We start from the raw sequence: 13,829 nt of genomic DNA, 5'->3' as shown, positions 1-13,829 counted from the left end.
ATTACACTAAAACCACAGATGGTAGAATAATTGGTGGCTACAGAACAACAAATAAGCCGTCAACTTAATGACAAGAATAGAAACCAATGTCTTTGCTGTGTGTCTCAAAGTTAATAATAAACCTTTTAACATTTTTGTTTAGGAGCAGTACAAATTCTGCTACGAGGTAGCTCTGGAAAACCTTAACTCCTTCTGAAAGAAGAACTGTGAGCAGATTAACAAGAAAACAAAGGAGCAGTCATGAGAATCAAAAAGCCACATTACAGACTAACCCACTAGCCATGTTGTTCTTGTTAGCAGCACAGTAAACAAAAGGATGATTTACACTGTTTACATGAGCCTCTGTAAGTTAGTGCACAAAGAGTGGAAAATAAAACGTGAAGTTCTTTTCTATTTACATATGGCATTGATACCATCCAAAAAATGTGCATTAAGCCAAACTAAATAACCTTTCCTTAAGCCCTGTACATCTTCTAAAGAAACGCCAATCAGTCCTTAAATGTGTTTGAAAAGAAGCTTGTTATTTTTGTTGTTGTGATGATACTGTGGTTCTTTCTTTTTCTTTCAATTTGTATTTATCATAAACATATAGAGTTTAAAAGGTAAGCAGTTTTTTTGTTTTGTGTAGTGTAAAGTTTGGATCTAATTGCATTCTCAAGCAGCTGCAACTTCAATATTAATGTTTGTTTCTTCCTGAGCATAAGTTAATGTTTTGTGATGAAGATGTATGATTAATTTATATAGAATTCTTGTCACTTTTCTGTGTTTTTTTAATATATATTTTCTTTATGCATTTTCTCCCCTTTTTCTCCCTTTTTTTAGCACGTCCAATTGTCCGATTGCGTCATGCTTCCTCTCCATTAATGCTGATCCCTGCTCTGATTGAGGAGAACTAAGCTAACCCACACCCCCTCTGACACGTGGGCAGCAGCCGTATGCATCTTATCACCTACACTTTGACGAGTGCAGTGCAGCTCAGCGTTGTGTATGGAGAGACACACCCTAAGAGCTCTCTTTTCTTATCTCTGTGCAGGCGCCATCAATCAGCCAGCAGAGGTCGTAATTGCATCAGTCATGAGAGAGAGGCCCACTTTTCTGCGTTCAAATGAAATTTGTTAAACTGACAGGCCATAGGCATCAACATGACTAAAACCAAGTTACTTTCTAAAATAATGGGAATGTAAATCATTGCAAAATTATTGAAGGCATCTAAATATTTTAATCTAATATTTTAAAAAAATACATGAAAATAGTTTTTTTTATCATAGGCCATGATTTTTTTGCCTCTTTTTTGAGATTGCTCTCTTCTGTTATTGAAGTACTGAAATATACAATATTAATGGTAGATGCCATCAGTGCTCTGAAATTAACTGATGGCACCTCATTTCACCTACAATGATGATTTAAGATTTAACACAAGAAATAAACATCAATTACAATCATTTACATTTCATCTTAAGATAATTAAATTTAACAGACAATGCCACTCCAAACTGGACTTAATTGCACTGTAGTGTTCAAAAGCACAGTGCAGTGAGTAAAAAAGTCATACAGCTGAAGAATTTCATAAATTTACAGATTTTATTTTTATTTAGTTTTTTACTTTTGTTATATTTGTATTTTATTATTTATAACTACTTTATCTATAGAATTGTAATTGAGTTAGGGGGCGCCCAGGTGGTGCAGTGGGGTATTCTGCTAGCGCACCAGCACCAAGTTTCTGAAGTTCTCGGTTCGAAACTCGGTGTTGCCACCGATCGGCTGGGCGCCATCTGGCAGGCATAATTGGCAGTGCTTGCAGCAGATACTAATTGGCCACAGCATCTATAGCTGCGTCCGGAATCGCATACTTACAGAGTACGTACTAGATTGGAGGAAGTATGCACTACTCGGCCGGTAAAAAAGTACATACTTTCAGTACAGAGGTGTGCAGTATGCACTAAACACCGCTACGTACTACATACGCCATCTTGCCAACGTCAAGTGATGACGTAAGGACGTGATGACGTAATATCACCATAGTTACAGACTCATTACAAACCCCACTCGCCAAAATTTTGGATATTTATCGTGTTTTTGTTATTTATTCGTCTTTAAAATGTTTTATTTTATTTATCTTACTTACACTTGTGAACAGATGACTCCGTTTTCCACTATCTTTCTTGTTTCTTATTCCGCTTTGAACGCCTACGCAGCTCCAGTTGCATTATGGGATACATTAGCGGACACAAGTGTGCGTCGCTTGCATACTCAAACATGGCTGCCCAATAAGTAGGTCATTCGGGTACTTCTCGCGTACCTTTTTATTTATACTATGTATTCGGACATACTAACCGCTCTCGCGTACTCATTTCGCGTACTATTGAGTATGGAAGTATGCGATTCCGGACGCAGCTTATGTGTGGGTCTTCATACTCTGTGTAAGGACCCTGATTGGCGGAAGAGACGCCTGTGCAAAATGCAGGGGTGAGAAGAGGAGGGCTGTACACGTGTCGGAAGAGGTGTGTACAGCAACATGCTCTCCTTGGATGCAATCTGGTATCTCTCAGCAGCGGAAGACAAATTGAGTGCACTAAATCAGGAGGAAAACGGGGAGAAAATGCATTTAAAACAAGAAAAAAAAACTGATCTGTGTCTGAATTTATGATAAAGCCAATAAATGTTCCACAATATACAGCAAGTGTTTTACTGATCAAGATTGTTTCAGCTGTCAGTAATCAAGGCCAATCTTGGACCAGTTTTTTTTTTATTTAGAATCCTAACCCTATTTGTTTATAATAAAATGAGTCTAGCTTGCTAATAATTTAAGAATTCTATCCCCAAAATTATTATCAAAAAATGATAATGCAACCCCTATAATGTAATCCACATTGCATAAATGCAAAATGTCAGACTTTATAAAATCCAAAACATTACAAAAAGTGAATTACTGAACCGCTGAATTACTACTAAACTTTTTAATGTCTAAAATCCCTAGAAATAATAATAATTATTATTGTTATTATTTATTATTATGATTATTATTATTTAATTTAAGAGTTTAGTTTATATAGCACTTTTCGCATACTCAAGGACTCTTTACATTAAGAGGCAAAACAACAATGGGGAGAGGAAAACAATAAAACTAGAACTTGGAGGGAAAAGCTTTTCATGAGCAGTAAAGAGAGAAGTTTTTAATTAAACTTTAAAGGGAGAGTTAGTAGAAAGAAAGAGCCTTCCTAAAGATATTGTGTGAAAGTAAACTTTAGACTATAATCAACACATAATTGCAAACACACTTTTTTGTGGCATAATATGTTTTTGCAGGCTTAATCTTTGCAGACTAATACCCAAGTGGCTATGGAAAAGTGTCCCTACTATGCACTCATAAATTATCTATTGTGTTCCAAACATACATTTCACAAGTAGCAAGTATAGTGAATGTAGTAAATGTAGTAAAAGGTGTGTCATCAAACATATTTTTCATTGCTAACAGGTTTTCAGATTTTGTGCTTATGTATTATTTACGTGTTATTTACATATATGTACAGTCTGGCCTTTAATCCAAAAAAGTTTCCAGTTTGCATCCTCACAATAAGTTCCAGCTTTATAAAGCTTACAATATACAATTTTTTGTTGGGACTGTGTCTGTAAAGTGGTGGTCCAATTAAGTGGCTAATTTTGTGGCTGTACCTCTGGGGCATTTAGCGACTATCCTGTAAAGTGACATTTACTGTATATCTTTCAGTGAGCCTCAGTTTGCGATCACTGTTTTGCCTTTCTGATCATGTTTGTCTATGTTTGAGACATGCTGCCATGACTTTTGAGAATCTGTAATCATGCTTTTGAGAATCTGGTACATGCTTTACTTGGCAGTCAACTTTATATAACTCTCCTGTGCAGCTGTGATTATAATGTTTTTAATTGGTGTTTCTCTAATGTGTCCACACACTGTATTTTCTACGCTTTAATGGTTAAAAAATAAACATTTAATTGAATAAAACAACCCCTCTTGTTAAAGTTCTTTGAAATATCTCTAAGAGAGGCATTATTGTTTCTTAGGTAAAACGTCAAATAAAAGGGACATATATTTTAAATCTTTTTGTTTGGTTTTGCCCCAAGGTGTGAGTGAGTTAGTAAGTGGAATCAGTTCATCTGGACACAAAGTTTGGTATAGAGATACGTTTCATCACTCATCCAAGTGACTTCTTCAGTCTGAGCTGGTGTTAAATACCGCCAACCTTATATGCAGACGATTTGCATAACGACAGATCCCTGCTCATTGTATAACAATGGAACCAGTGATCAGGTCCATATGCAAATCACAATGACTGTGTGCCTTTCATATATGATTGGGGTATAGCTCCCATCATGGCATTGTAAGATGGTGAGAGATGTGTTCTCAGCCCCCCACCCCCCACCCCGTTCAGAGATGGCCGTTCCCTCTTCACATAGATGGCTTCTTTGGGTGTGTTTGAAAACCTAGGGAGCTGCCTTGCTGTCTTACTGTCTACATAGGCAGCTGCCAAAGTAGAGAGGATTGTAATAAGTCATCGACTCATAAGGCAGGTTATTCGAACACACTACTTAGACACATCAGGTTTCGCTTACTAAGCTAACACAGTTAGCATCATGCCATTCAAACCAATGGGATGAGGTGGCACAATGCACTAGCATGTCAAATAAGATCTCCCTCCGTGTACCGAAAAGCCCGAACTTACAAATAAATACACTTGTACAAGTTTATACAAATTAAAAATCAATAATAATTTATTTACGTTTGAAAATAACGGTTCTCCGCACCGTCCGCCATGTTTTTTAAGTTGTGCCGCAATGAATGCTGGGATTGCCTTGGCCACTAATGCAGCATCGGATGCTCACTTGTTCTTGAGTCAAAATAATGTTAAAATTTTAAGATACCTAAGTAGACAACATATTAAGGCATCTAGGATTTTGAACAGCCTACTTCTCGGGAGCGCGCATAGGATGACGTAAAATGTTGTATGTAGAGAGCGCACTAAGTTTTCGAACACACCCTTTGACTCCCCATTCAAACCAGCGTTCCTCCTTGTCAAGGATCTGCACATCTTCATCATCTTCTATGTTGTGCCATCCGTTTAGCCAGTGGCTGTTTAGTTTCCCCGATGTACAGTTTCCAGCTATTCTCCCGGCACCTAACAGCATACACTACATTTCTCTGTTTGTGTCGCGGGACCTGGTCCTTAGGGTGAACTAATTTCTGGCGTAGCGTGTTCTGGGGTTTGAAAGCAACTGAAACGCGGTGTTTGGAGAATAGTCGTCTCAATTGTTCTGCTACTCCCGCCACATACGGAATCACCACTGGTTTGCGCTTAGACCGCGGTTGTCCTTCTCCTCCCTTTGATCCACTGGAGCCGTGTTTGGGCATTTTTCCAGCTTTTACGAATGCCCATTTGGGATAACCACATTCACCCAGGGCCTTTTTGATATGAGATTTCTCTCTTTCCCTGGCCGTAGTGTCTGTGGGAATGCTGTTCACCCAGTGGTGCAGCGTCCTGATGACTCCTAGTTTGTGCTCCAATGGATGAAGTGAGTCAAACCTTAAATCTGGTCTGTATGTTTCGGTTTGCGATACACATGTACTTTCAAAAGTTCCCCATCTTGAATTGCAATTTCACAATCTAAGAACGCCAAGCTGTTGTTACTTGAATCCTTCCTTGTGAACTTGATGTGTTTATCCACCCAGGTGTCGTCCACATATCTGAACCAATGACTCGGAATGCCATTTTTTCCACTTCCTCCATGTACAGGTTTGCAACAATGGGTGACAATGGGATTAAATCTGATACTTGATTGGTTGGTTGAAACTACTTGGTTTCTCTAGTACATGCATTTCTGCAGTATTTTACCAGTACCAATACCCGTACAAAATACTACCTCTGTAGTATTTTTTACCAAATACTACTGTTTGTTAACTGGTCTACATTTTCCATCTCATTAAATCAAGGGGCTTTTTCTTGCTAAATACTGGTCATTGAAATGCCCCTAGCAATGTAAATGTTTGACCTAAAGACCTTTTTCCTTATACAACCCTTATCTCCCCTATATTATTGTGACCCATGGTTAAACTCTAATTGAAACTGTAAAATCTGCCAACTCAGTTGGAGGATCTGTTATACTGGTCAGGTTGCAGGTACACAGTTTGTCAGTCAGCCTGAGAAGCTTTCACTCACACCCACAAATTATTAAAGCTCTTCTCTCTCCAACCGCAAGGCCACCACTGCTGTAAAATATTAATGCTGTTTATGGTCATTATTATTTTATGACTGGGCTGTCTGAGCCTGGAGATGGGCTGACCCCACAGCCATTATAGTTGTGAGCATGTTTAACAATGCTAGCAGTGTATGAGCCAATATAGTATGATTCAATTTACTATCCAATTTATACTTTGTGTACATTGTGGGGTAGCAAACTGTGAATCTGTGAACAGATGGTAAAATGTACTTATTTAAAAATGAAGTGTATTTGCCAATAATTTTGATAAGAATTATAATTATTATAATTGTGGATTTATTTACCATATGTGGTGATTGTTTAAACATGAATAATACCTCTTATAATACCACAATTTGTTTTTATTTTATATATTTTCCTTTAAATCAAAATTTTACCTCCAGCACATATACTGTATGCACAATTTAAATTCATACGTAATGTCTCTTGACTTTGTACCTATTTTTATAAGGCAAAAACTATGAATTTATTAAGAAAGATATGTTAGAAAACAGGAACATTATACAGTACATTAGACAGGACATTAGACACCACTGGTCATTCTAGACACACTGGTGTGTGTCTGCACTTTAAATTGGCAACATGTCCGGAGTATTTAAGCCTTTTGTTCAATGAATCAGACCCACAACAATGAATGAGTGGACAAATAATGAATGAATTGACATACCTTTACATATGCCAATATATGGCATTCCTAATCATTTATTTCCTAAATTAACTTCTTACTGTTCATACGCAGCACTATATGCTAAATGACTAAATGTAACTGTTAATGTGTATTTGACATTTTAGTTATTTAAGGTTTAATTAATTTGTGACAATAATTGTTAGAAGCAGTGGTTGAGACTGAATGTGTACCATTGTGTATACCCACAAGCTTGGGGTTGTCACCAGTGTTTGGCAGAGTTAGCGATGTGTACAGGGACTGACAGTTAGGCAGTGATATTTCTGAAAGCTTTGGGTTTTGCAGATGGTGGCTGACTTTGATACGCATGAAGGCCATAGCCACAGGAAAATGCCAGATTCTGCTAAATGGATAGGAGAGGAATTGACAACTCAAGAAGAAAAGAGAATGCAGTGAACAACTGGAATATAAATTAGGCAAAAGAGCTAAGGCTGAAAGCACTCCCACCAGAAAAAGCACAGTCCAGGTGTCAAACTATAGAGAGTTGGCTGTCATTAGATCAGACAAACAATAAAAACAGGTTAAAGTGGCACATGCTCTATATTGGTGTAACTGCTGAGCAATGCAGCAATCAGGATCCCACCGACCAGCCTTCAAATGACAAATCATTACCAACAGTAGCAATCTTCATGCTCTTCTAGAGACTTTAGCTGACACCACCTAAAACACGCATTATAAAAGGGCAAAAACCCTGCCAGGCATGACAATCTGTCAAGTGTTGGGATTCAGTTCAGCCAGATTTTTGGTCCTAGCTCTTGATTTGAACAGCATGCCCCAGATCTTCCTTATTAGCATGTTTTTACAAAACATTGCTGTCATTACTTGTCATTCTTCCAATGACACCAATAATGAGGCCAAAATGACAAAAATGGTGACCTAATTTCAGAAAATTGCCTCTAAGTAGAAGTTTATCTGAAATCAAGCTGGTTTGAAAAACAATCTTTTGCACACTGTCAAAGGGAACTGTTTTTAAACACTTACAGACTATCCTGTTTAATTATATTTGCTTTTTGCTTGGCTAATAATAACATATGACAGCAATGTTTTACACTTAGTTACTTTGATAGGTCACAAAGATAATGATGATACATGGCAATTTTCCCTGCAAATTTATGTCTAATAACTTGCAGTAAAGCATTTCTGTCAGCTGCATGTCACCTGATTATGAATCCGTTTTTATATTTTTGATAAATTTTGGTATTCACTATTACATCACTGCTGATTGTACTGCTGAAAATATCTGCAAAACACAATGACAGCAAATTGTTTAAGCAATCTGGTCAAACAACTAAATCCTTTATTAAATCATTTATTTACATTTATACTTCAGGGTAGTAGATTGACAGCCAGTTCACTTTGCACGGTTTGAAGGGCCACAGGTATTTCTTACCTGATAAAAAAAAACCTTGTTTATGCAATTTTAAGTAAATAATATTAAAATTGAAGCGCTCAGGTGGCACAGTGGTAAAACACGCTACCACACCAGAGCTGACATTGTAAACTCATCGGTTCGAGACTCAGCTCTGCCATCTGGCTGGGCTGGGCGCCTACATGAACAACGATTGGTTTGTTTTTCATACAGGGTGGGAAGCCGGATAGGGACTCTCTCATGGCTGAAGCAATTACGACCTCACAGAGACGGGAAAAGAGTGTGTTTATCAGGGTGTGGCTCTCTGTACACAAAGCTGATCTGCATATGAACTCGCATTGTGCAGGTGAAAAGATGCAGTTGGCTACTGCACACGTGTCGGAGGGGGCGTGTTAGTTTCGTTCTCTTCAATCGAAGCGGGGATTTGCATCAGTGGAGAGGAAGCATAATGCAATCGGGTAATTGGACGCGCTAAAAGTCGGGAGAAAATGCATAAAACAAAATGTATATTAAAAAAATAATCGGCCGCTCAGGTGGCACAGCGTTAAAAACACACGCTAGCACACCAGAGCGTGATTTCGAATACATCATATTGAATCTCAGCTCTGTCATCCAGCTGGGCTAAGCGGCCACATGAACAACGATTGGTCTGTTGTTCATATAGGGGTGGGGTATTAAGCCGGGTAGGGACTCCTTGTAACTGGTGCACTACGACCTCTGCTGGCTGATTGATGGCGCCTGCAGAGAGGCAGGAAAAGAGTGCGGATCAGGGTGTGTCTCTCTGTACACAAGGCTGATTCGCATATATTTACTCACCTAGTGTGGGTGACAAAATGCATACAGCTGCTGCCCACGTGTCGGAGGTGGCATGGGTTAGCTTCGTTCTCCTCAAATCAGAGCAGAGGTCGGCATTAGTGGAGAGGAAGCTTAATGCAATCAGGCAATTGGACACGCTAAAAGTGAGAAATGCATTAAAAAAAGGGAGAAAATGCATAAAACAAAATATATATAAAAAAATTTATCTGCTGCTCAGCGGTAAAAACACACGCTAGCGCACCAGAGCTGGGATTTCGAATACATCGTATCGAATCTCAGCTTTAACTGCCGGCTGGGTGACCACATGAACAATGATTGGTCTGTTATTCCTATAGGGGTGGGGTATTAATCTGGATAGGGACTCCTCGTAACTGATGCACTGATTGATGGCGCCTGCACAGAGAGGGGGAAAGAGTGCATTGATCAGGGTGTGTCTCCCCATACACAAAACTGATCCGCATATGTATGTACTCGCGTAGTGCATGTGAAAAGATGCAGTCGGCTACTGCACACATGTCGGAGGGGGCGTGTGTTAGTTTCGTTCTCTTCAATCTGAGCGGGGACTGGCATTAGTGGAGAGGAAGCGTAATGCAATTGGGTAATTGGACGCGCTAAAAGTCTGGAGAAAAAAGGGAGAAATTGCATAAAATAATATATATATATATATATATATACAGTGTATCACAAAAGTGAGTACACCCCTCACATTTCTGCAAATATTTCATTATATCTTTTCATGGGACAACACTATAGACATGAAACTTGGATATAACTTAGAGTAGTCAGTGTACAGCTTGTATAGCAGTGTAGATTTACTGTCTTCTGAAAATAACTCAACACACAGCCATTAATGTCTAAATAGCTGGCAACATAAGTGAGTACACCCCACAGTGAACATGTCCAAATTGTGCCCAAATGTGTCGTTGTCCCTCCCTGGTGTCATGTGTCAAGGTCCCAGGTGTAAATGGGGAGCAGGGCTGTTAAATTTGGTGTTTTGGGTACAATTCTCTCATACTGGCCACTGGATATTCAACATGGCACCTCATGGCAAAGAACTCTCTGAGGATGTGAGAAATAGAATTGTTGCTCTCCACAAAGATGGCCTGGGCTATAAGAAGATTGCTAACACCCTGAAACTGAGCTACAGCATGGTGGCCAAGGTCATACAGCGGTTTTCCAGGACAGGTTCCACTCGGAACAGGCTTCGCCAGGGTCGACCAAAGAAGTTGAGTCCACGTGTTCGGCGTCATATCCAGAGGTTGGCTTTAAAAAATAGACACATGAGTGCTGCCAGCATTGCTGCAGAGGTTGAAGACGTGGGAGGTCAGCCTGTCAGTGCTCAGACCATACACCGCATACTGCATCAACTCGGTCTGCATGGTCGTCATCCCAGAAGGAAGCTGACGCACAAGAAAGCCCGCAAACAGTTTGCTGAAGACAAGCAGTCCAAGAACATGGATTACTGGAATGCCCTGTGGTCTGACGAGACCAAGATAAACTTGTTTGGCTCAGATGGTGTCCAGCATGTGTGGCGGCGCCCTGGTGAGAAGTACCAAGACAACTGTATCTTGCCTACAGTCAAGCATGGTGGTGGTAGCATCATGGTCTTGGGCTGCATGAGTGTTGCTGGCACTGGGGAGCTGCAGTTCATTGAGGGAAACATGAATTCCAACATGTACTGTGACATTCTGAAACAGAGCATGATCCCCTCCCTTCGAAAACTGGGCCTCATGGCAGTTTTCCAACAGGATAACGACCCCAAACACAACCTCCAAGATGACAACTGCCTTGCTGAGGAAGCTGAAGGTAAAGGTGATGGACTAAACCCAATTGAGCACCTGTGGCGCATCCTCAAGTGGAAGGTGGAGGAGTTTAAGGTGTCTAACATCCACCAGCTCCGTGATGTCATCACGGAGGAGTGGAAGAGGATTCCAGTAGCAACCTGTGCAGCTCTGGTGAATTCCATGCCCAGGAGGGTTAAGGCAGTGATAATAATGGTGGTCACACAAAATATTGACACTTTAGGCACAATTTGGACATGTTCACTGTGGGGTGTACTCACTTATGTTGCCAGCTATTTAGACATTAATGGCTGTGTGTTGAGTTATTTTCAGAAGACAGTAAATCTACACTGCTATACAAGTTGTACACTGACTACTCTTAGTTATATCAAAGTTTCATGTCTATAGTGTTGTCCCATGAAAAGATATAATGAAATATTTGCAGAAATGTGAGGGGTGTACTCACTTTCGTGATACACTGTATATATATATACAGTATATATATATAATAATATCAAAATTATTTGAATATTTAATTCACTGACCTCGGCACTAAGTACCAACAGATGATACATGCTGGTAAATTTCTTCATTAAACCTTGTTCAATCATGAACACATATACAGTGGACCCTTGAGTTACGAATGGTTTACCATATGAACATTTTGGGTTACGAATGATCTTTTTCAACTTAACATATGAACAAATTTCAGATTACAAAGTGAAATTTTGCGAAACGTGACGTCACGAAAAAGTTGCCTCCGACCGTCTCTCTCTCTATATATGTATACAGTGAGCGAACACTCGGACAGCAGACAGTGTTTTTTCTCTGTTTCCTTTATATTTTGTAAAATTTAAAATGAAAATGAAAAAGTCTATTACATTTGTTGTTGTATAATTACTCCTGCCAGTAGCTGTCACTGTGTATCAGACAGAGGGGACAGTGAGTGAGAGAGAAGAAGGAAATCGCTGAGTAAAGTATTCTTTCTTTCGTGCAGTTACGCCTACAAAATACAACATTATTGAAATAGAGAAGCAAATAAAAGAGAAATATGAGAGTTATTGTTGCTTCTGGTAGATACATTTTATAAAAAAATAAGAAGGAAATTTATTATGGTGTATGGTACTGCACACGTACTGTACTGAAATGTGATGTGTGGTTTTTTATGTACAGTACAGTACTACTGTGTATTGTTTATTATTGTTTATTACAGGAATGTCTATTCTATCATTTAAGATTTAAGGGAAAATATACTTGTATTTATAACAAAAAAGACCATTTAAGACATTAGAGAGGTTAGGTAAGGGGGTGGTTTGGGGGGTCTGGCACGGATTCATTCTATTTAAATTTTTTCTTATGGGAAAAATAGGTTTAACTAATGAACATTTTGACTTAAGAACAGCCCTTCGGAACCCATTAAATTCGTAAGTGAAGGGTCTACTGTACAGTAGTTTGACTAATGCACAAGTGTCAAACACCCAGTACTGGACAAATAATTATTTTTAATTATTATTTATGCATCCTATTTATAAGGTTGAAAGAAACTAAAAAACTAAAATCATGGCGAGTAAAAATATGGTAACCGTCTACCAAAAAAGGAGGGATAATTCTTGTCATTTGTTTGCACAGCTGTAATCTTAATTTTGCAATACTACCCTTAAAAAATAAGTTCTCTGTTTTCAAACCAGACAGGGTACCTTGCCCTTCAGTTGTTATTTTAACATGCACCTCTGATTTCCCTCACTGGTGACTGAGGCTGCTGCATCCTCCTTATTTTTGTGACTTTATCAAACCAGGACAGGGAGCATGTGGAGCACCGTGGTCCTCATCCAGGCTTCCCAGAGCTACAGGTAATGGAAACATATTAAAGAGAATAGAATCACCAGCCTTTCTGCAGCATCTGTTATTGCTCTCTCTGTGTGCAGATGAAATTGAAAAAGCTATACCTATGAGGCATAGTGGTACAGTTATAGCAGGACACCACTGAGATGAGGAGGTGGGGGATGGCAAAAATAAAATTGCCTTAAAGAGGAAAGAAGAAATAGGAACACCAGTTCAAGACACCGACTATAGTCCAGTGATGGTATATGAAAAATAATAAGAACTAAAAGAACCTAAAACATTATTTTATGCAGATTACAACGTTTGTAAGCATATGGAACATAAGCATATCTAACAAATTGTTATATTTACAAATTGCAGAAAAAGACGGTAACTAACAATTATTTTGATAATAAATTCTCTGTTCTTTATCTAAAATAAATTCTCTAATCTATCTATTTTTTTACCACTGCTTCACCTTATTCAGGGATGTGGTGGGTCTAATTCACTGGGTAAATGGCAGAAAACACCCCGGACAGGTCACCAGTCCATTACAGGGCAAACACACACATGCACACATTTACACACACTCATACCTAGGTGGACATTTAGTATCTCCCATTAACCTGACTGTATGTCTTTGGACTGTGGGAGAACATGCAAACTCCACACAGAAAGGACCCAGACTGCTCCACCTGGAAATCCAACCCAGGACCTTCTTGCTGTGAGATGACAGTGCTACCCACCGGGCCACCATGCAAACCTTAATAAATGAATATGTCAATTATTTTTGATGAACTGTTTTTTGTTGTTAATAATAAATTTCACTGTAATGTACAATGCCTCTTTTTGAATTAAGAAATAGAAATGTTGCACCCCAGCATTTAATGTATATGTACATCAAATGCATTAAATGCTTAATTATTCAAACAATTTATCATTGTGCACTTTATGCATATATGCTATATATACACTGATCAGCCATAACAGTAAAACCACCTCCTTGTTTCTACACTCACTGTCCATTTTATCAGCTCCACTTACCATATAAAAGCACTTTATAGCTCTACAATTACTGACTGTAGTCCATCTGTTTCTCTGCATG

At 38.9% G+C, this 13,829-nt stretch overlaps 1 protein-coding gene across 4 annotated transcripts in view; it reads left to right on the top strand.

Annotated features, from left to right (window-relative positions):
- Window positions 1–371, top strand: part of ptprt (protein tyrosine phosphatase receptor type T) — a 281,354-nt gene extending 280,983 nt beyond the window's left edge. For all 4 annotated transcript variants that reach the window (XM_062997565.1, XM_062997564.1, XM_062997566.1 and 1 more), the window contains one exon: window positions 143–371. In XM_062997565.1, coding sequence (XP_062853635.1) covers window positions 143–196 — 54 coding nt within the window. In that variant the 3' untranslated portion in view covers window positions 197–371. The remainder of the gene's footprint in view (window positions 1–142) is intronic.
- The last annotated feature ends 13,458 nt before the right edge of the window (window positions 372–13,829 follow it).

The sequence above is a fragment of the Trichomycterus rosablanca genome, chromosome 6 (genome assembly GCF_030014385.1).
Source record: "Trichomycterus rosablanca isolate fTriRos1 chromosome 6, fTriRos1.hap1, whole genome shotgun sequence".
Classification (NCBI taxonomy): domain Eukaryota; kingdom Metazoa; phylum Chordata; class Actinopteri; order Siluriformes; family Trichomycteridae; genus Trichomycterus; species Trichomycterus rosablanca.
This window is presented reverse-complemented; position numbering and strand designations above follow the sequence as displayed.